The sequence below is a fragment of the Saccostrea echinata genome, unplaced genomic scaffold (assembly GCF_033153115.1).
Source record: "Saccostrea echinata isolate AGI-Se365-2 ecotype Australia unplaced genomic scaffold, CSIRO_AGI_Sech_v1 ptg000058l, whole genome shotgun sequence".
NCBI classification, from domain to species: Eukaryota; Metazoa; Mollusca; class Bivalvia; order Ostreida; family Ostreidae; genus Saccostrea; species Saccostrea echinata.
The window spans coordinates 7285065-7309495 of record NW_026889807.1 but is presented as its reverse complement, the minus strand read 5'-3'; the positions used below and the strand labels follow the sequence as shown (position 1 = coordinate 7309495).

At 32.4% G+C, this 24431-nt stretch overlaps 2 protein-coding genes across 2 annotated transcripts; both read left to right on the top strand.

Annotated features, from left to right (window-relative positions):
* Positions 1 to 359: 359 nt before the first annotated feature.
* Positions 360 to 4460, top strand: LOC133174654 (dehydrogenase/reductase SDR family member 9-like). Its single transcript, XM_061309744.1, has 4 exons — positions 360 to 684; positions 1652 to 1910; positions 2259 to 2422; positions 4198 to 4460. The coding sequence occupies exons 1-4, from the start codon at positions 360 to 362 to the stop codon at positions 4422 to 4424; spliced, it is 975 nt and encodes a 324-aa protein (XP_061165728.1). The 3' UTR covers positions 4425 to 4460.
* Positions 4461 to 17053: 12593 nt separating this feature from the next.
* LOC133174474 (dehydrogenase/reductase SDR family member 9-like) lies at positions 17054 to 23889 on the top strand. Its single transcript, XM_061309599.1, has 4 exons — positions 17054 to 17401; positions 18348 to 18606; positions 18953 to 19116; positions 23426 to 23889. The coding sequence occupies exons 1-4, from the start codon at positions 17077 to 17079 to the stop codon at positions 23650 to 23652; spliced, it is 975 nt and encodes a 324-aa protein (XP_061165583.1). The 5' UTR covers positions 17054 to 17076; the 3' UTR covers positions 23653 to 23889.
* The last annotated feature ends 542 nt before the right edge of the window (positions 23890 to 24431 follow it).

Below are 24431 nucleotides of genomic sequence, written 5' to 3'. Positions count from 1 at the left end.
GTAATTTGAGTATTAATTATCAGTTTTTTTTTGTTCTATTAAGGTCTACTAGTACTTGAATGTATTATTAGGCCAAACTCGATAATCTTATCTGATGGAATGTGATTCTTTCACAACAGATGTCATATTTTAAGCCTAAATGAAAAAGTAATAATATCATATTGCTAAGTTTAACCTTCATACTGTACACCGAGCTTAGTGAATATTGATTCTCCTCTTTCTTTCATTAAAAATGTGTCTTGGCGAACAGTCATCCTAAATCTTTACGAAGAGATATTAGTTCAAGTCATCCATTATAGATCGTAAGGAAATAGGTGTCTCTGTTCTGTTAATTTGATTCTTTTTAATCCAGCAGCGCCATGATTGGGTGTGCCGTTTTCCTCCTGGCTATACTTCTTCTTGTCTTCTGCTTTTGGCAACGTATTCGGAGACTTCCGCTTCCGTACTACGAGGGACGTCACGTGGTTATAACCGGATGTGACACCGGGTTTGGAAATATGCTTGCAAAAGAGCTGGATTCGAAAGGATTTTCTGTGTTTGCAGGGTGCTTAACTAATAATGGAGAGGAGAATTTAAAGAAATCGTGTTCAAAAAAACTAAAAACTTTTCCTTTAGATGTGTCTGATATAAAGAGTATTGAGAAGATGTTGAAATTTGTGACGTCACATCTACCCGACGACGTGGGTCTGTATTTTATATTCCTAGTATCTGTTTTGTTTTCATCTTTAAAAAAGCATTTGTTTCACATCAAAAATACTTATTATGGCTTACATATGTAATGATATACAAAAAAATGATACATTTATATCTAATGCTAAATTTGACTCAATCCACTTACAAATAGTCAATAAATCACATTTGTGACGACACATAATGTGTATATGAGCTTATACACACTTTCAGTCCAAAGGGTTCATCAGAGCACCTGACGTATGGATAGTGACCCCATCCTTAGCCTTCTTAAAATATTACGACAACTTATCAAAAATACATGAATTCCTATCATAATCGTACCTAAATCCAATAAAATTCAAAATTCATGTTTTATTACGTTTCAGTCAGTTAGTCCATGAGCATTTGTAAAATATTTTATTTACTGATAGAGGACAATCTTTAAAGCTTAAAAAATTGGAAATTAGATATCGAGATTTACATTTAGGTATGATATTCTAGGAATTCATCTATTTTTGGTAAGTTGTCGTATCAATTCTCATAGGCCTGTCGAAATGAAGTTGGAAGGGGGTGTTACATCATCCAAACGTAAGACGCCCTTGATTCATAACTTTCTTAACCAGTAAATATATATAGATTGTTTTCGTATGACGTATTTTCCCTTCGAGTTATTTCCCTAGGCCGCCATCTTGAAGGTCAAACTAGTGAACTTTCCTCTTTGAGCAACCTATTTTAAACATGTATGGCAGAAATATAAGGACAAAAATCTCTGAAATACTAAAACGAAGCTTTGGTCAACATATATTCATAACAAATTCTGTATTATCTTCCCAACTTTGCCCAGCACAAGATTAAATTGGTTGAATATTAATGGAGGAATCAGAGCTTGTTGACCTCGAATATGGCGACCAACGGGAAATAACTCTTGATAAAATTGCATCTATCGAAAACTAACTGATAATACATATTGTGCATGTAGGTATATGGTGCCTCGTTAACAACGCTGGTATCGCAGGCAGTGTTGGTCCAATCGACTGGCTTACAAGAAGTGATTATGAGAAAGTCATGGCTATTAACCTTTATGGGATGGTTGATATGACCAATGCTTTTTTGCCTTTAATAAGGAGAGAGAAAGGACGCATCGTCAATATGACCAGTATTTGCGGAAGAATAACTCTCGCGCCGTCACCATATTGCGCATCAAAATATGCAGCAGAAGCCTACTCCGATTGCCTGAGGTAGCCGTGATTTTTTAATTTAGGAATTTGGACAATTTTTTTTTTTTGGGGGGGGGGGGGGTGTCTATAAAACCTAAATAAGTTTATTTTTGTTTTTTGGAAGGGTGCTCACATGCACTGTAGAGCTCTTTAATCATCTTAATTAAATTGTTATCTATGCAGAATAAACACCAGTCTGTAGTTTTAAAGAGAAAGATAATTATAGCATATTGAAATAGAATTGAAAAATTGCTTTTTCTCACGCATACCTTGCGGCTGTGGATTTGATTATCTTCAAGAAAACGCTAAAATTGAAAACTTTTAATTTGCATGCATGTATGCCAATCATTTCATTTTCTATTTTATTAGGAGAGACCTTTATAAAGAAGGGGTCACTGTTCACATCATAGAGCCAGGTTTTTTTGCCACCAATATTACAGATCCTAATAAAGGGAAGTCTGCCCTTCGGACAGCATATGAAAAATGTGACCCGGATGTAAGACACTATTATGGGGAACCATACTTGGCGGAATGTGAGTAGACGTAAAGCACCGTCTTCAATAGACCCAATTATAGCACGATAAACGATGTTTTATATATTATATTTTAAAAAATGTGTGCTGCAGCTACAATTATATACCCTAAGGTTGTATAACGGTCTTTTGAAAAGTTCAGAAGACCAGTAATTGTATACTAATTAAAAAAATTGAAATTTTTTGCAAAAAGGTTTGAGAGAGGTAAAGTTTTATCAATATTACATTCAAAAGAAACCGTGAATCAAGAGAAAACATGTGTTACTCTCTGATTATTTTTGTAATGTTTGAAAAATTGATTAGTATTCAATATGCAAATGTTACATTGCATTAATATTAGAAACCATTGATTTTCAAACAAAATCAAATTTTTTTTAGTGTTCTTCAATCTTACAATAAACATATCTCAGAAAAATGTGCAGTTTTCCATCTTGGGTAGCCTTTTATCTCCTTAACTAATGTATACTATCACAAATCAACGATATTAGTTAGCCTAGAACGTATATAATCAAAATCTTCCATATTTAACTCACTTCCGCTTCTACAAAAAAAAAAAAAAAAATTAAGGGACACTTTTACCTGTAGTGTGGACTACTATATTTATATTTCCATCACTGACATTCTTATTTACCAAAGATTGACCATGGGTTCATGAAAAGCTCTTGATATGCATGTACGACGTGCATGTGTACATCGGTTAGCAAATTAGAAGTGTATGTGTGTGTGTGTGTGTCTGGCGAGGAGAAGCGTTTGGGGGGAGGGGGGGGGGGGGTGTAGGGGTTACTTCGTATGTTGATAATTGTATTTCTATGCGCATGCAGAAAGCCAGACATATCCATTTTATTATTGAAAAGAGAAAGAGAGAGAGAGAGAATTTTATTTTTGCTGGTCTGCTATGCACATGGTTTGTAAAGCAGTATGAAATCTTAATTGTCAAGAAACCCCCTTCCCGCTATATTTACATATACACTGTCAGTGAAAATGAATAGATTTCTTTTCTAAATTTCATGCACGTGCCTATCAAAAAGCAAAGCAAACTGATACACTTGATCAAAGAAATACCCCCCCCCTCCCATCCACACACACACGTGCGCACGCACTTTTCTAATTTGCAACACCAATGATTTCAATATCAACTGATTTTGAATGGCTAATGAAATGAATATATGATAAAATCATATCTAATGTAAGAATTAACATTTTTTTCCTTTTGTTTTATTGTCTTTCTGTTAATTTTCTTCATCTACTACTCAATTGAAAATTATTCTCAACCTCACTGACCAAAAGTTGTTATTACATTTTGTGTTGTTTCATTTTGTTTAATCTCGACGCAAAATGTAACAACGCAAAATGTAATAATCCAAAAATCGTGTTACTGCATTTTGCGTTGATCAAGACGCAAAATGTAATAGCGCAAAATGTAATTATCCTAAAAAGTCTGTCGACGCAAAATGTAATAACACAAAATGCAATAATCCGGGTTTATTACATTTCGCATTGTTATTACATTTCGCGTTGTAACAATGCACTGATTGAATATGTTGAAATAATACATCAACTTTCCATATGCTAACAATTGCTCTGCTTATAAATATACAGCATTGGATACTTTGTGATACTAGTAGTTCGCGATCGTTGTGTTGCGAATATAAGAATGTCATATATTCTGATAGTTCATTTTGCAAGTGAAATTGTAATAAACAATTCGAGAAATGAATCAAAGCAAGGAAAAGTGTGTAGAGATATTGAATATTTTCTTTGTTTCTTTTTCACAGCATTAGAAAAGGCACAGAAATTCCTCAGTCTCGTCACGAACAATAACTCGGGGCTGGTGGTGGATGCCTACCTGAATGCCGTGTGTTCGCGGTACCCCGCCCCCAGATATGTGGTGGGGTTTAGCGCCCAAGTGGTCTTCAGAATCCTTTTGTCATTACCAGAAAGTATTTCAGATTTTATTTTGTGTTCAGCGCGACCGGTTCCTGTGAATATGGGAAAGCTGTAATTTTTTAACGTTGTCATTATTTGGAAATGCAGCTAAAATGTTTAACTGTGATATTTTAATTATTATTTACTAATACACGTATCTGTGGTATGGTAGGGAGTTTATTTGAAACTGAAAAAAATTAAAAGGGTAATATATTTTAGTGACATTATGTGGCAGTTTTGTGTAATATTAACACATATAATATGAATATAGTAAAGTCACATCCACACAATAAAATAAACAATTCATTGACTTGCAAAATTAAAAAGCAAATTAAAAAAAAAATAATTATTTACTTGTATATGATTTCATGATGTGATCATGAATATTTATTTATGTTTACTTGTAACATTGATTTATGTGCAGCCACATCCAAATTGCTTTAATCTTCGTTGATATATCTTTGTGTCCATTTATATCATTTAATTACAGAGAAAAAGGGAGTAAAACATTATAACACTATTTTCCCACATAGTTTTGTAAAAAGAAAAAAATATATATATGACATTGTTGATGAAAGTTCTTTAAAGACTGAATCATAGTCAGTATAATGTCTTGCTGTGTAATTATATTTCATATCCAGTTTTGTCTTGAATCCAAGATTCAATTTTTTAATACAATTAATAAAACAAAAACAAAAAAAAATCTGAAATTTTGTGGAATTTTGATTTAATATATGTCTAAAAGATCTTTATCCCACACAAGGCAGAGTATACTACCATTAAAATCTCATCAGATATAAAAGGGGGAGGGGCCAATTATTGTATATAAGGCTTCTAGACACAATGTACAGCATCTACGCTTTTACCTTTTGCCCACCCTTAACAGTATGATACGCAAGCATGTAAATGTAATGGTGGTATATAATTACTATAACGCAATTAGACTGTAAAAAAAACCTTATACATATATATGGATAAATAAAAACCCACAACAGCAATATTAATTCAGTGTTTCATAGTCTTTTTTTCACTTCTCAACTATATTTTCTGCTCCAATCCTGTTTATGTTAATTATTATGGGCTCCGGTGAATGTATAACCTCAAAACGCCTAGAGATCTAGACCCCCTCCCCCTCCCCTTTCAGGTAGAACTATTTTGGCACAGGTAAAGACAGAGTCAAAGAAATTGCACCAACATTGGTAGAATGATCCCAAAATATCTAAAGTTTATCGACAGTGTTTTGCGTAAAAGGGCTTAAGATAATTGTAAAAATAACGAGGCAGTTTGTTGTCTAATCTCAGAACTTAATTATTTTTGCAAAAACTTTGGATCGTAACACAATATTGTCTGGTCCAATACACATTTTTCCACATTCATAGACATGTGTCACTTATCAATAATACCTGAATTAACCCGATTATCTCTAAATACAGGTCAACTTTCTCTTTACAATACAGTTAATCTTACTGCCTTGTACAGATTAGCTAATCAACCTTGATTAGAAAATACAAGTCGAGGCTTTCTATCGTTAAGGTCGAAATTCTCAGGTGTTGTGTATTGCTGTATTATAGAATATTGATAATGAAGGAATGGGGACTTGTGGTTTATATATTTAGAGACTAATTGGGAAAATGTAGAAGAATCGTGAAATATATAATTCAGTTGAAATAATTTATTAGGAATTTCTGTTCAAAATGCCATCAAAAGAACCTCAGTGGCTGAGTGAATACCAACGGGTCAACGACAAGCAACAACAGTATCTACGCAAAATTCACGAGCTGAGGAGAAGCCTCCAGAATCGAGAGGAGCAACTGATGATGATAGCAATAGAGAGGCAGAGGTTACTCCGGGGCAGACATAAAAAACCCGAGGAACCCGAAAATGACAAGCATAACGGACACCCACATTCAAAATGGACCGCAACCTTTTCCTCACAGACAGAACGAAAAGCGGTTTTATCTATCTCCTACATTTGTTCCTAGAAAACTGGCTCCAATCATAAAAGGGAAACAAATCATGGATACTCGGTCTGAGTCGTCTGAGATTGACCACGATAAGGAGTCCATTGATATTATTGCCAAACGAAATAACATCAGTTTCATTGGTCAGTTTTCTTCACCAGCCTGTAGTCCCTCTCCCAGACTATTACCGAAAGAGAGACAACTTCTGAATATGTCACGTGTTTCCTTCAAGGGGGTGGATAAAAGTAGACCATCGGTGGCCTCAGTAATGACAGTTCGACCAGCGATGGAGTATATTACGGACATTAGCACCAGAAAGGCGGTGTATTCCTCTGGAAAGTAAAGTATTTGTAATAAAATCGTTATTGTCTGATAATTTAGGTATACTGGAGATGTTTTCTGCTTGGAGTATCTTTGCGATTGATATTGTGTGCAAGTGTGTTCGAACAACGCTGTAGAACTTAGTCAGTCATGCATTGCATATACAATACCAAGCAGATAAGAAGATAATGAACTTCAAGTTGTCGATCCTTGTAATGAATTGCTGTGTTATTCAGCAAGAGAACAAAGTTTAAAAGTTTATTACCCATGTGAATATTAAAAATCTATTTTCAGAGACTGTCACTAAATTGGAAGAGAACTTGTTTAACAGTGGATGGAGAAAACTCTTAGCAAAAAACAAATATGTATGTTTGTCCACATTGTTATAGGGTAGCTGTGAAATAAAGTAATCAAGTATGCTAAACCAAACAATAAAGAACTGCGAACGGTAGTATTGTTCTCCCGCCTACCTCTAAGTCAATTTTCCAAAGTTCACATTTGAATGATTTTTCATATCTATATAGATATTTATGTGAATTTTCATAAAACATTACTTCTTTGGGAAAACAAAGAGAGATAACTATAATTTTGGTAAAACTTGTGTTTTTCACTATAGAAATCAACGAAAAATGGAAGATATTTTTTTTCACAAATTCATTCCAAAGCTTTCTGTGTTTCACGGGGGGGGGGGGGGCATATGTTTAAATACAAAAAACTACAAAAATGCTTATTTCTTCACCGATTTCAAAGGGGTTTACAACTAAAACATTGTATTTTATTAAAAGTATATGTTTAATTTTATATGAAAAAAACAGAAGAAAAGATTTATGGAACATTTATTCATATCCAAGAATATTTTAAAACGTGGTGATCCTTTAAAGCCTGACTTCAATAAAAAAAAAATTCCGTCTACTCCCCTTATTTAAAGAGATGGAATTAGGGGTAATTAACTATTTAACACTGGAATTAAAATTATCAGCCAATTATCATTGAACAGATCTTTGCATTCAACAAAGATTTCGCGGTCAAATTGCCATTAGTATTGAATTAAATGGGTGTAAAATGTAGGCGGGAATCGAGAGTTGGCGTGCGTACTTCTTTATTTTACCTATGTACAAATCTTATCCTGTCAAAAATAGCACTGGTTGGAGGCAATTCCAAACGAACAATAATTTTATTTTGGCCTTACTATACTATAGTGTTGTGAAAAAAATAAGTAGGTTAAGCAAACCTTTCTGTTAGGTGTATTTCTTCCTCTATAGCCTTTTCCGTAGATTCTCTGGCTAAAACGGCATTCACAGCATCGCCCATTTCTTTTGGCATTGTGACAGAGTTTTGTGATTGACTGGAGGAATATTTAGTGCAGAAAGAAAACTGTTAGGTTGCCTTTTCCCCCATTCCTGCATGAACCATTGCCGAGGAAAGAGGATGTTACACATAATATAAAATGTACATTAATTTATACTCAATAATTAAAGTTTGCAAATGAGTAAGCACATAGAAAATTGAATACAACAAGCAAATTCAAAGAATTGTGGTCCCCCGCTTTCGGTGTCATAGTGGATGGGATGCCATTATTTATGGCAGCTATATATTGTGTCAAATATGTATGCCCTATCATATGTCATTCAAAAGTACCCACCAAAGAACCCACCAAAGTTAAATTTTTTAATATTAGTTCAAACATGAAGGTCAAGGTCAAAAGGTCAAAAATCATAACATGCTTGGAAACATCTTGTCACAGACAATGCACATGTCAAATATGAAAGCCCTATTTCTTCTCAATCAAAAGTTATAAGGAAAGATAACATTTTTGAAAAGTGGGTTAAACTTCAAGGTCAATGTCACAGAGTCAAAGGTCATGATATTTTTAGAAAGGTCTTGTCATAGGTAATATACATGTGTAATATGAAAGTCCTATATTTTGTCTTTCAAAGTTTTGACCAATTTAAAGTAATGTTAAAATTTTTGAAAAGTAGGTCAAACTTCAAGGTCACTGGGTCAAAAATCATAGTATTTTTGGAAAGGTCTTGTCACAGGTAATGTACATGAGAAATATGAAAGCCTGGTCTATGTCTTCTCATTCAATTAAAGTTATGACCAGTGTTAAAGTTTTTGTAACAGACGGACAGACTGACAAACGGACAGATGAATGAGATTTAATGTCCACTTGCTTTCGCGAAAACGGGGGACAGTTAAGTCAATGCCATATGATAATGGTTCTCTAAGTTGTAGACAGAAAAGCAGACATAGTCACCAGCTGCTAATTTAGTGTTGGCATCCCATATTCTGCCATGTTTCTTTCCTGTTGGAACGGAATTTATATGCAGACATCCAGTATTGGTACATGGAATCTACAAGAAATATATAAGATAAAAATGAACATATCTCTTCTCAAACAAAAACAGAAGAAAACATTGAAACATTTTTTTTTTGAAATATGAAGTTTCATAACTGCAATGGTGTGTGTGAAATATTGAGTTTATTAAACAAATCTGGCACATTTGCATTTGTGTTTTGATGAGGCTAGATCGATCTTTCACAAAATAATTATTCAATGCTTATATTTGAATTTTTTCATTCCTTGACTTAATTGTCTGCAAATTTTATTTAGATTTTGAAATACCTGTATTATTCTTTGGGTGATACAACGAATAAATAGAAAAGCTTTTCAAGATTTATAATCATTATACATGTAATGTTCAATGTAAGCATGACCTCCCTGTCTGTGTTAATATTGATATTTTGAATGGTGTAGCTGTCAACACTTTATAACAAAAATACATGTAGAATGTAAATACAATGTATAATAAAATGTTAAATAAAAATTTTTAATTTACCTTGAGAATTGCAGATAGTCCGTAAGACTGGATATTAACAGAATGTGAAAGTTGTAATGGCATTCCACATTTAGTGCATGCTTTCAGTGCATCTGCCAAAACACCTAGTTCCAGCACTCTCCTTCCTTCTCTCCAATCTAAGGTTGATTTTGATGCACCCGTCTGCTCTGATACTTCCTCCTCATGACTGACATTTGCAATATTTGGAACTTCTAGATATTAAAAAAAATTACATTAGAGGAAAAAAAGTTTAATTTATATATTAGAAACAGTGAGAAAGGTTTGAATTATCTCAAGAATATATCAAACATAAATTGCCATTTCAGCCTTAAGTTACAAGAAGCAACACCAGATTTATAGGATTGGGGGAGATAGAATTGAGAGACTTAAGCAAACAAAAGTTCTTGACATCCAATATACAATTATATATAAGAAAAGAAAAAAGAATATATATATATATATATATATATATATATATATATATATATATATATATATATATATATATATATATATATATATATATATATATATATATATATTCACGCGCGTGCTAATGCATTTTTTAAAAATAAAAAAAATGTTTTTCACTATTTATTCACAGTTACAAGCAAGTAGAATTAAATGGAGGGGACTGTCCTGTAATTTTTATAACATATATATAACCCCCCCCCCCCTTTTTGGAAAAACAATGCTACGATGTAGTTAAGAAATATATAATGTCATTCTTTTTTCACAGGTGGGAAGTGGTATTGCCACAAATGTAAGGACAATAAAGGACCATCAGAGCCAATGCATGCATGTAAACCGGACTTTAAAAATATGTACGTGAAGGCACTAACATATATGAGTCTGATGGATCTTGTTAGGCATGATGCGGTTAGAGAAAACGATGGGGAAGCAATGATGGGGCATTGGCGATTTGATCTTGTCCAGTTCTATAACCGACACCACCCAAAATACGTTGTGTTGGCTCATCGACTGTTAGCAGGTATTAATATATAACCCTATATACGTAGTTTTTATATTTCTAAAAAGTTTTCTGTAATGCAAGTAATGCATGTTGATGTAGAATATAATATTTCATAGCATCCTAATTTATTATGTTAAATAGATGTATAGTGTAGATAGTAAATTCGATCTAAATACATGGTAAGAATTTAATGGTATACTGCAGGGATGGGGTAATTGAAAAAAGTAATTGTAATTGATCGTAATTAATTACATTTTTTGAAGTAATTGGAAGTAATTTGTAATTGAACATTTTTTCAATTACTTGTAATTGTAATTTAATTAATAACACTGAAAAAAATACCATGTAATTTCAATTACTTTTCAATTACATTCAATTACTTTATACATATTCATGATATATTGTCACCACTACCTCCCCATTTTACTGTCTTTTATTTTACTGTAAAACATATTCTCAATCCTTCAATTATACAAAATCTTAAGTTAATGTTTACGAGCAAATAAATGATGGACTTCATAATAATAATCTAGTTTCTTTCTAATCATTATATAAAATTGAATTTTTTATTTTATGATTATCAAAATTTTGTACAACCCTTCTTAGGCCAAGTTTTCAGTCATGAAACACACATTTATTATATTTCAATCTTTGTTGTTGGTCAATGATAAAGAAAAATATTGTGTGTGTCATTAATTAAGTTCTCTCTTGTTGGAAAGAGATATAATTGCCCTCCAAATCACAGCTGTAAATTGCAATCAAAACAAATCAACCCCTCTTAAGAGGAATTCACTCCATGATTTAGAAGACAAAGCCAATGGAGATAATTATTTCAATTAAAAATGCCCCGCTATCTTTAAAAAAGAAAATCTTTCAATTTGATAATTATTTTAACATCTAAAGAGATTTTTAATGAATAAATTTTGTATCTGAAAAAGTTATGTTCTGTACAAGTATTATTTTTGAAGTAAAAATGTTCACCATAAATAGTAATTTAGGATGTTCAGGTTACTTTCAAAGGAAACATTTAATTAGAGAGGTTACAGTTGCGACTCCTTTTACTCTATTAAAATACCCACTTTTAATCAAATATCATAAGCCATGCAATATATGTACATGTAGGTTTTGTGCATCAAACTGATCTCAGATAGTTCTTTAACGTTTAGTAAATAAAAATTATAAATTAAACCACAAAATACACAATGCCTATATAGCTTATTATTTCTTGTATTGTTTGTACAGAGGCTGAGCTTATATACAGATGAATGGTGTTCTGTATATTCATTGACAAGGACTATAAAATTTCAAAAAAATTCAAAATGTAATTTGTAATTTTATTAATTACTTTTGCAAAGTAATTGTAATTTAATTAATTACACATCTTAGAAAGCCTGTAATTTAATTGTAATTAAATTGAAGAAAAAGTCAAAGTAATTGTAATTCAATTAATTACTTTTTAAAGTAATTGACCCCATCCCTGGTATACTGTAAAACACATTTTTCTTGCACTTATCTGAACTTATTTAAATGAAAAAAGTTTTAAAAACTTACCGTCTTGCTGCAGGAAAGACAACTCTCTCGAACCATGGTGAAGTATAAGGAATGAAGAAACTTGGAGACGTTTTCGATACATATAGTATCTCATAATTAAAGGATACCGAATTATGAGCATCTCGTAATTAGCGTTTGTCGCAGATCCAAGAAACCACCGCGCGGGTGTTGGTTTAACAATACTTCTTTGATGTTCCTATCCTATCAGGGAAGTTGAATTATTTAAATATTTAGGGAAAAAAAACTTAAAAAACTTAAAGAAAAGTAACACTTCGTGTTATCAAACATTATTTGTATAAAATTAAATCATAACGATTGTATATAAATGTTGTGTACGAGTTGACTTCTGGTTTTTGTGTACGAGTTGACTTTTTGTTTACGAGTTGGTTTGTGTACGACTCGGTTTGTGTACGAAGTGACTGGACACCAGATAGATAACGTAAGTAATAGAGGGCAGAGCCCTCTCACGGGCGCGAAGGGCCCGTGAGAGCGAAGCTCTCCCTATAGGTAACACGTATGTATGTAAAATATATAAAATTCTATTGTAAACTATATTTTTATTACAATACCTATGGAACTGAGAACCTTGTCCCATAGTCTTTTCCATCTTGAATCTCGCGACAAATTCCCGCATAAACGAGATGCTGGAGAATCGTAGCGTAACTTTAATTCCAATTATGCGTTAATGAACTTGAAGTTTATCAATTCTAATAATCAAAAACACACATCCTTGTTACTTTCGTTTTCAACTAACATGGGGCCGACTTCATTTGTCACAGATCGGCGTACGCCGAATTGCGCCGGTCATATGATCGGCGTCAACCGGCTAACTGGCAAATGAAGTAAACCGGCGAAAACAAAAAAATAATTATACTATATATAACAATCAATTAATTAAGATCTATCACTTTTTACGTTATGTCTTAGCGGAAAAAAAGGTTGGATAATTAGAAATTCAATGTTTAAAAAAATCATGGACCTCATGAAAAAAATTATTTTTAGAAAATAAGAACGGATTTTAAAATTTATGAATGGAGATTTGTTCAAGATATTAAACAATTAAAGAACATGCCGAACTGGTAAAAAGTATCTGCATTTTATAAGTTGTTTTATCTTCCCGGCATATTTATAAGACCGGCGAATTCCTCGCCGGTCATCTCAGACCGGCGAGATCAGCGTACGTCGGCGAACCTTCCCCGTTCAAATGAAGCAACAAGCCGGGCTACCAAAGGTCAAACGGCGCATTCGGCGTACGCCGGTTTGACAAATGAAGTCCCACCTTGCCCTCGATCGTCATAGACCTGACATGTGACGTCATTCATTGACTGAATCAGCGGAAACTGTTGAATTTTTAACAACCTGTAATGATTGATATTTCATATGCGTACTCTCTATTTAAAAACAGATTTATTCACCTTTTCATAAACCTTACAATATTTTAGTGAAACAAAATAACTCAGTTTAACGAATTCCAGTGACGTCATTGTCTAGACTGCGTACTACGCACTGTGGAGGGGTGGATCTTTCTGTGGCCCCTTTCACCAGACATAAGGGAAAAGAAACAACTTAATTTATTTGTTAATAAAATTTATTAATTACGAGTGTCTTCAGGATTATTTTCAATACACAAACTAGAAATATAAGATTTTTTGTGACTTAGTATGATTTTCCTATAGACGAATTTCACATTCGTAAGAGTTATCTCCCGTTGTCGGCGTAACGCTCATTTTTCTCACTATAAACTTTGTAACTTACCTGTAAATATTTTCATACTTTAAACGCTATCGGACAATTTTGATCTGTTCCTGCATTGCCATAGTAAGGGGCAACATAAAAAACATAACCAACATATTGATACAGATTTCATCTGTAAGACATTGCCCCCATAAAGTTGGTAATGGTATACTAGCTTACGCCGGTTGACCCCAGATTGACCCCGCAGAAGGAAATAACTTTTGTAAATGTGAAAGTCTTCTATTGAATAATACATTTAAAAAATGTTTTAGTGGTAAAATATTGCATGAAAAGCTTTACTGAATTCTGGTATGAACTCAAGAAGGGGGGAACGGGTATGCATTTTAATTTTTTTTTTAAATTTTATTTAAGGAATAACTGTCTTATTTTTTGGATTCATGATGTGATCAATCGAGTGGCTTGCGTGATAATTTGCATAAACGCCGAAGGCGTTTATGCATAAAATTATCACGCAAGCCAATCGATTGATCATCGTCATGAATCCAAAAAATCTGACAGTTATTCCTTATATTTACATGCTCCTGATTCTGCAATCCCGTGCTAATAGCCCCGCTTCTGTCTCTATTTGTCCCGCCCCGCACGTGATTTTTTTTTAACCGCGCCTATCGATGAACCAGTAGATTTATGTACAAATAAAGTATTTTTACAATTTGTAATTTTATCTCGGACAAAGACATTGGAAATGTAAATATTTATTTATTTATTTATACATTCATTCATTCATTCTTGCTTGCTCCCATATATACATTTGCAGGTGGAGGCCTGTGTCTCATTTTTGTTGTTGTGAATTTTTTTTTCTCAAAAGATTTATCATTTTTTTAAGTGTCGAATTTCAGTTTTGTGAAGCTCACCATCAAAAGAAAAAATCTTTGGACATGTCTGAAGCTCAAACTACCACATCAAACACATGTTCCATTTATACATGTGGATACGCTTCAATGGATAAAATGAAATGATTTCTATTTTTTTTTTTAAAAAAGTACCTTTAAAAATGTAGAACAGAAAATCTATTCAGCCAGTTGGAACCTATGGTGGATTATGATAGTGTATAAAGTCCAAAATCATTTGAGAAAAACTAAGTTAAACAATACATAATCATATGAGAAAACTAGGTTAAACAATACATAATCATATGAGAAAACTAGGTTAAACAATACATAATCATATGAGAAAACTAAACAATACATGAGGGACTGCAAAACACATGACATGTGTATTAATAAAGTTTGACGTTTCTTGGTTTAAAAAAAAACAACAGAATCTTCATTTGACATTACCCATGGTAATCCATGTAAAGAGTTCAATGTTGTTGAGTAGTACTAAAATATCTTTTTTAAGCTTCCATATATGATCCTTTTTTATTAATTATGTGGTGAATAGGGATGTCACAAAACATCAATTACTAGGGGGGGGGGGGTTCGATACATCGATAAATATTCTATTCGATACTTGCCAGAAATGTACCCTATTATTCACAAGTTTTGGTTTTAAAATTCTAATAGTTTTCGCATAAACAATTTAATATCTGAAAAAAAACTTTTATTGAGTTAAATTCGTTTTTCTAGATATTAAAAAGAAACGATTTTTACCTTGCTTTTATGTTGGTTTTAGAAAGCACTAAAGACTATTTAAATCAGATTAGTTTTTAAAAGATGCAGAAACGTTCAATTTACTCTACATTTTTTTCCATTAAAATTAAGAAAACAATTCTCAGAAATTTTGCGATGCTGATACTTTTAGCCCTCACAATGCACACCCCCCGACCCTAAACTTTTTTTTGGCAATTTTCATATTTTTCCGGAATTTCCCCCGATTTCCATCAATGGCTCCAGTTTAAGTTTTAGTTTCAGCAATGACGGCCTCCTTGCAAAGCATAGTGCAAGTGTTTAAAAGTGTTAAATCCAAAGCAAGCTAGCATGTAGGTGTCCCCTACCAATATTGACTAGTATATTATCACACCACATCTAAATGCCATTTGCAAAGCAGTGATAGGTATTATTTAGAAAAAAAATTAAGAAAATCATTTTGTTAAAAAAAAAAAAAAAAAAAAAAAAAAAAAAAAAAAAAAAAAATCCCTACCTACCTACCATAATTTTTTTGGAAGTGTAACCGGAACCATACATATTTTTTTGTTTGGCCTAAACCAGGAGTTAAATCATCTTTCTGTAGTTTGGGTCCCAAGTTCGACTTCCAATGTAGTCCCCGACAATTGTCCTGATTTGTATTTGATGTCATGACCATGCATTTGAAGTAAAAGATGAGAATTAAATGACTTGATGTTTCTAGATTGGGGTTTTTAAATTAAGTCGTGAAAGATAAAGAAATGATGCTCGTGCAAGTTCACATATTAATTGTTGGACAGATACATAGATGAAAGAGTTAACGTTTAAGAGTTCTTGGGCCTTGGCAGGTTGAATCCTTGACTTGTCCAGTGCACGCTCTTTTCCAATTATGCTATTTGATTTTGAGTGCTCTGGCTAGGCAATTCATGATGATATCATAGTTAAAGTTTTCTAGATTTATAAAACCAAATGGCCTTAAATTTCTTTTTTTGAGATGAAGCATATTTGAGGTAAGAGAACTTAAAGCTTTTTTTAAAGGACTGAGGTCTTTGTTATGATTTTCTGACACTGACTACAATTTGATTTTAACAGTGATTTATCATTAAACAATAAAATGTAGAAATGTTCACTTGATGGCTCCGCCCTCTCCAACGGTCGCACCGTCTAACATATTAATGATTAATTACTGGTAATAAAATGTCCTGTGGAAATGGAATTGTAATGGACAGTCGAAGATGACATAAATCACTTAGCTAAACACTGAAGAGGAAAAAAATATCGGTCATGCTAGACATCAAGTTTCTGTGCCTGTTAAATCTCGGGATTTTCGTCTGTTTACAATAAATTAGTTTGCAGTATTTGATGAGGATTCTAGCCGAAGAAATATTATAGATCTTCCGTCAGTAAAATTTTATACAGTAATATGAGTATTAATTAACAGTTCTTGTGTTCTATGTTCTACTTGAATGTATTATTTGTCCAAATCCGATAATCTTATCTGATGGAATGTGATTCTTTCGCAACAAATGTCATATTTTAAGCCTAAATGAAAAAGTAATAATATCATATTGCTAAGTTTAATCTTCTTTCTGTAAACCGAGCTTCGTGAATATTGATTCTCCTCTTTCTCTCATTAAAAATGTGTCTTGGCGAACAGTCCTCCTTAATCTTTACGAAGAAATATTAGTTCAAGTCATCCATTATGGATCGTAGGGAAATCGGTGTCACTGTTCTGTTAACTTGATTCTTTTTAATCAGCAGCGCCATGATTGGGTGTGCCGTTTTTCTCCTGGCTATACTTCTTCTTGTCTTCTGCTTTTGGCAATGTATTCGGAGACTTCAGCTTCCGCACTACGAGGGACGTCATGTGGTTGTAACCGGATGTGACACCGGATTTGGAAATATGCTTGCAAAAGAGCTGGATTCGAAAGGATTTTCTGTGTTTGCAGGGTGCTTAACTAATAATGGAGAGGAGAATTTAAAGAAATCGTGTTCAAAAAAACTAAAAACTTTTCCTTTAGACGTGTCTGATATAAAGAGTATTGAGAAGATGCTGAAATTTGTGACGTCACATCTACCCAACGATGTGGGTCTGTATTTTATATTCCTAGTATCTGTTTTGTTTTTATCGTTAAAAAAGCACTTGTTTCACATAAAAAATACTTATTATGGCGTACATGTGTAATGATATACAAATGATACATATATATCTAATGCTAAATTTGACTCAGACCATTTACAAATAGTCAACAAATCACATTTGTGACGACACATAATGTGTATATGAGCTTATACACACTTTCAGTCCAAAGGGTTCATCAGAGCACCTGACGTATGGATAGTGACCCCATCCTTAGCCTTCTTAAAATATTTAATTACGACAACTTATCAAAAATACACGAATTCCTATCATAATCGTACCTAAATCCCGGTATCTAATTAAAATGCAAAATTCCTGTTTTATTACGTTTCAGTCAGTTAGTCCATGAGTATAAGTAAAGTATTTTATTTACTAAAAGAGGACAATCTTTAAAGCTTAGCAAAACTTGGAAATTAGATATCGAGATTTACATTCTAGGAATTCATCTATTTATGATAAGTTGCCTTTCAATTCTCATAGGCCTGGGGTTGGAAGAGGGGTGTTACATCATCCATACGTAAGACGCCCTTGATTCATAACTTTCTTAACCAGTAAATATATAGAGATTGTTTTCGTTTGACGTATTTTCCCTTCGAGTTATTTCCCTTGGCCGCCATCTTGAAGGTCAAACTAGTGAACTTTCCTCTTTGATTAACCAATTTTAAACATGTATGGCAGAAATCTCTGAAATACTAAAACGAAGCTTTTGTCAACATATATTCATAAGAAATTCTGTATTATCTTCCCCACTTAGCCCAGTACGACAAGATTAAATTGGTTGAATATTAATGAAGGAATCTTGGCTTGTTGACCTCCAATATGGCGACCAACGGGAAATAACTCTCTCTAAAATTGCATCTATCGAAAACTAACTGATGTACATATTGTATATTTAGGTATATGGTGCCTCATAAACAACGCTGGTATTGCAGGCAGTGTTGGTCCAATCGACTGGCTTACAAGAAGTGATTATGAGAAAGTCATGGCTATAAACCTTTATGGGATGGTTGATATGACCAATGCCTTTTTGCCTTTAATAAGGAAAGAAAAAGGACGCATCGTCAATATGACCAGTATTTGCGGCAGAATAACTCTCGGTCCGACGCCATATTGCGCATCAAAATATGCAGCAGAAGCCTACTCCGATTGCCTGAGGTAGCCGTAATTTATTAATTTAGCAATGCGGACAATTATTTTTTCTTTGGGATTTTCTATAAACCTAAATCAGTTTATATATATTTTTTAATTTTTTTTTTGGAGGGGGGGGTGCTCACATGCACTGTAGAGCTCTTTAATCAATTACAATGTTATCTATGCAGAATGAGCACCAGTCTGTAGTTTTAAAGAAAAAGATAATTATAGCATATTGAAATAAAATTGCTTTTTCTCACGCATACCTTCCGGCTGTGGATTTGATGATCTTCAAGAAAACGCTAAAATCGAAAATTTAATTTGCATGCATGTGTGCCACTCCAGTCTTTTCATTTTCTTTATTAAATAGGAGAGATCTTTATAAAGAAGGGGTAACTGTTCACATCATAGAGCCAGGTTATTTTGCCACCAATATTACAGATCCTAATAAAGGAAAGTCTGTATTTCGGTCAGCGTATGAAAAAAGTAACCCGGATGTAAGACATTATTATGGGGAACCATACTTGGCGGAAGGTGGGTAGACGTAAAACTCTTTCTTCAATAGACCCAATTATACCATGATAAACATTTTTTTTATATATATATTATACTTTATTAAAAAAAATGTGTCCTGCAGCTACAATATACCCTGAGGTTGTATAACGGTCTTTTGAAAAGTTTAGAAGACCAGTAATTGTACATGCTAAATTAAAAAAAATTGCAAAAAGGTGGAGAGAGGTGAACTTTTATCAATATTGCATTCAAAATAAACCGAGAATTAAGAGTAAATATATATTACTCTTTGACTGTTTTTGTAATGTTTGAAAAATTTGATTAGTATTCAACGTGCTAATGTTACTTTATTATTGACTGTGTGGAAACCATTGATTTTCAAACAAAGGATGATGTGACATACGGCCCCCGGTAAATTGACAAAAAATTAAATGTCCAAATTTTAGTCTAATTTTTGCATGCAGCTAATCACTGATATGTGTACCCTTATGGAAAACTACTTTTAACAAAAATAGAAGCATAATTTGGAAGATATAGATCTTTCATTTGGGTAGGAGTACCATGTTTACATCCGATTCCCATTGAATTTTGGCCCCGCCCCACTCTTTTCAGTGCAAGTACAAAAATATCTTTTCTTAATAATATAATAATAATTGATATATTAATTACAGTGTGATTTAATTAATTATTTTCAACAATTAACGGTTTTATTCTTCTTTATTGCTGTGTTGTATCACAATTTTTTTTTTAATTTTCTTTGTCACATTTGTAACATCTTTGGAGAGAAATGTTTTTAAGGAAGCTCTAAACACTAACAAAAAGTGCTTTTTGGACTTGGAGAAAAATATACCATATAAAGGTGTGCATATTGAGACGATTTAATTCATTTTCAACATTAGGTACCTGCCTTGTTTCTGCAAGAAAAATGTTCAAAGACAATGGACTATGCGTGAACAGAAATCACTGTTGTTTACCAACATTGGGAAAATTAATAGAAATAATGAATTCAATTACTTATTCTTGGTCTAGTATAATGCTACGAATATTTTAATCTATTACAAATTGTGTAATTAACTATAAATAACCATTTTTTCTATCTTACTTCTAAGGGCAGAACACTCTAACCGTATAAAACTACCCTACAATTAGAACTCTTCAGTGTGCAGTGTTTAGAGCTTCCTTAAATATATTTAATTTTATTATAAAATAAATATTCAAAAATTGATCATTGAATATATTTAAATTATTAATCATTATATCCTTCTTTTTTTAAAATAAATTATAGCTCAACTTGAATCAAGCCTAAAATTTTAAAGTTTAAATGAAAAACACATAATACACTGCAACATAGAATTAAATATTCAAACTGTATATGAAATTTAAAAAAAAATGTACAAACATTAATTCTTTAGTAATTAAGTTTATAGTTTTTTTGACATTTTCCATGGTAGAGTAAAAATAAAACAAAATGACAGGAATCCCCCCAGGAAAAAATGTTTCATTTTTATAATATTATATAAATAGTGCACGTTTTTGAGGGTAACAGTTGAAATTGACACCCCAAGGAAAACCATTGTCAACCGACGCGTCAGCGGAGGTTGACAATGGTTTTCCGAGGGGTGTCAATTTCAACTGTTACCCTCAAAAACGTGCACTATTTATTTTATTATACTGAATGTCTTATTGATTTCGGATGTCATAAAAAAATTCGGAGATCGTTGTTGAGTTCACGCTTAGAAAGCTTTCAAACTCCTCGCTTCTATTTTTCTCAATAAGAAAGCTTCGGAAAAGATTTACCAACCTCTTTATTGTTTGTTTGCTACTCAAAAGTCCTTTATCATCTAAAGTTTGCACTCGCAAGGATGTTTCGTCTGTCGTTTGTTATTTTCAAGTAAGCTACATCGGACGCAAGCTTTTATTGACGTCGTTTATTCAGCTTCTTTCAAACGCACAACTGACGTTCTGAGAATTCTACGGTGAACCGTACGCGCATGATTTGAACGCATGTGATATTTTCGTAATGTTACCCGTTGTCAAGTGTGTTGCTAACGCTGAGGGTAACATTACGGATTGTTAAATGCGTCTAAACCAATCAGATTTTAGTATTTTACATGAAAGTATAATAAAAAATAATATATATGCCCTAATAGAATCATATATAATTAAAAAAGACAGGGTTGTGAATATCAAGTATGAAATTTCCTAACTTGATTTTTTAAATCAGATAATGAATCAGTTTATATCAAAAGATTCTGTTACTGTGTTCATTACATTATCACAGTCGAATATTACATACTCGGATAAATATTTTTAATCACAACTGATAAATATAATTTAGAATATTCAAAATTGTTTCTACAATGTAATATACACTTTTTTTGGTATAATTTAAAATACTTTATTTCTTAATTAATTTTCAATATTTTCTTTTATCTATATTCATTTTTTAATTTTAAAAAATGCAGATTTATATTTATTTTTTACTACATTTATATATATTTATTCTTTTTTTTCTAGAACTTCATTTTTTTTTTTATTTAAATTTTATTTTTATGTTTTGACTGAAGTTTTCATTTGAATTTATTTTTACACTTTTTTTTCAAAGGTAGTAATTCTCAGGTAAATCACATATACCTGAAAGCAGACTATAGCCTATTGATCACTCAGGTGTAAAAATCAAAATGTTGGCTATGTGGGAATAGGATTTATTAATATACGAGCGCAAGTAGGTACATTTTTCTCCTTTGGCTGGTCACTGTATTTTATTGAAATCTACCTATATGTGAAAGGAGAAAAATGTACCTAACTGCGCTCACATGTTGTTTTATAAAAAATGGTAAAATCTAGCTGGCCTCTCCTATTATGAACAGTTCGACGAAACTATTTTTTCTGACGTAAGAATAAATTCATATGCTAATCGAGGCATCGGCGTGACTTTCTAACTGACAAATCAGCTAAATGAGATGCATTACGAGTGAGTACCACAAAAATACTAAGGAAATTTTATGCTTGGAAAAAAGGCTTTTTTACCTACTTTCCGATAAACAATTTTTTATGCATTTGAGTCACAGATTAGGCACGGATCTACAATTTCCCAGCTCATAGTTACAAACAATTGATTTATATATATATATATATATATATATATATATATATATATATATATATATATATATATATATATATATATATATATATATATATATAATCTAAAGTTTTGTAAAGCGTTTGGTGGGCATGCAATGCGCTAGGTCTACACGAGTGAATACAAGTTTCATGTGCATTTCTTGACCCAGAACGGTAAACGCTGAGGTTCCATGCATATTATTATGTATAAACAGCCTTGGCTGACAATTAAAAGTTTGAAATATGGTAGAGATAATGTGTAAATTGACCTAAACCACGTGTCTATGATAAAATGTAAACATGTAGTAAACGACAGCATGTTTTGTCGTTCTGTCATCGGATTGGACAATTGTTCTCGGTAAGCGACTATGTGCGAAATAATAACAATAGCCATATAGGGTAAATTTCTCGGACATGCATATCCCTCTATTGTACTAAGACCCGCCTATTCTCTTTTCATAAAAGAACATATTGTCACAAACCTGGCCGAATGTTAATGTCATAGGGTCTAAAAAATCATAGATAATGCAATAATCCTTATAATTAAAATGTGTCGGAACTATTGAAACTATTCAAAAGGCGTCGTATTTATTCACACTTGTTTGAAAACTATCAAAATCGTTGTAGATTAAATATAATTCGTCATAGAAAAAGGGGCCCCAGATAGCAGTTATGTCACATCATCCTTTATCAAAGTTATTTGAGTGTTCTTCAATCTTACAATGAACATATCTCAAAAGTCCAGAAAATATGCAGTTTTCGATCTTGCGTAGCCTTTTATCTCCCTAACTAAAGTATACTGTCAAATCAACGGTAATATTTAGACTAGAAGGTATATTATCAAAATCTTCATATTGAACCGACTTCCGCTTCTACAAAAAAATAAGGGACATTTTCACCTGTAGTGTACACTTCTGGCTGATGCTAATGTAAGTCCCGCCTCATGAATGTTCGAGAATACGTTGTATGCACAGATTGAATTTGGTGAAATTACATAAACTTTCCTTATGCTAACAATTGCTCTGCTTAGAAATATACAGCATTGGATACTTTGTGATAGTTCGTTGTGTTGCGAGTATAAGAATGTCGTATATTCTGATAGTTCATACTGTAAGTGAAATTGAAATAAACAATTCCAGCAAAGAATCAAAGCAAGGAAAAGTGTGTAGAAATATTGAATATTTTCATTGTTTCTTTTTCACAGCATTGGAAAAGGCAGAGAAATTCCTCAGTCTCGTGACGAACAATAACCCGAGGCTGGTGGTGGATGCCTACCTGAATGCCGTGTGTTCGCGGTACCCCGCCCACAGATATGTGGTGGGGTTTAGCGCCCAATTCGTCTTCAGAATCCTTTGGACATTACCAGAAAGTATTTCAGATTTTATTTTGTGTTCAGCGCGACCGGTTCCTGTGAATATGGGAAAGTTGTAATTTTTTAACGTTGTCATTATATGGAAATGCAGCTAAAATGTTAACTGTGATATTAAAAAGGATTTTTATTTACTAGTAGATGTATCTGTTGTATGATAGTGAGTTTATATGAGACTGAAAAAAATTAAAAGCGTAATATATTTCAGTGACATTATGTGGCAGTTTTGTGAAATATTAACACATATAATATGAATATAGTAAAGTCACATCCACACAATAATATTAACAATTCATTGACTTGCAAAATTAAAAAGCAAAAAAAAAAAAAAAAAAAAAAAAAAAAAAAAAAAAAAAAAATTACTTGTATATGATTTCATGATGTGATCATGAATATTTATTTATGTTTACTTGTAACATTGATTTATGTGCAGCCACATCCAAATTGCTTTAATCTTCGTTGATATATCTTTGTTTCTATTTATATCTTTTAATAACAGAGAAAAAGGGAGTAAAACATTATAGCATAATTTTCCCACATAGTTTTGTACAAAGAAAAAAAAATAAATGACATTGTTGATGAAAGTTCTTTACAGACTGATTCATAGTCAGTATAATGTCTTGCTGTGTAATTATATTTCATATCCAGTTTTGTCTTGAATCCAAGATTCAATTTTTTAATACAATTAATAAAACAAAAACAAAAAAAAAAACATCTGAAATTTTGTGGAATTTTGATTTAATATATCTCTAAAAGATTTTTATCCCACACAAGGCAGAGTATACTACCATTAAAATCTCATTAGATATAAAAAGGGGAGGGGCCAATTATTGTATATAAG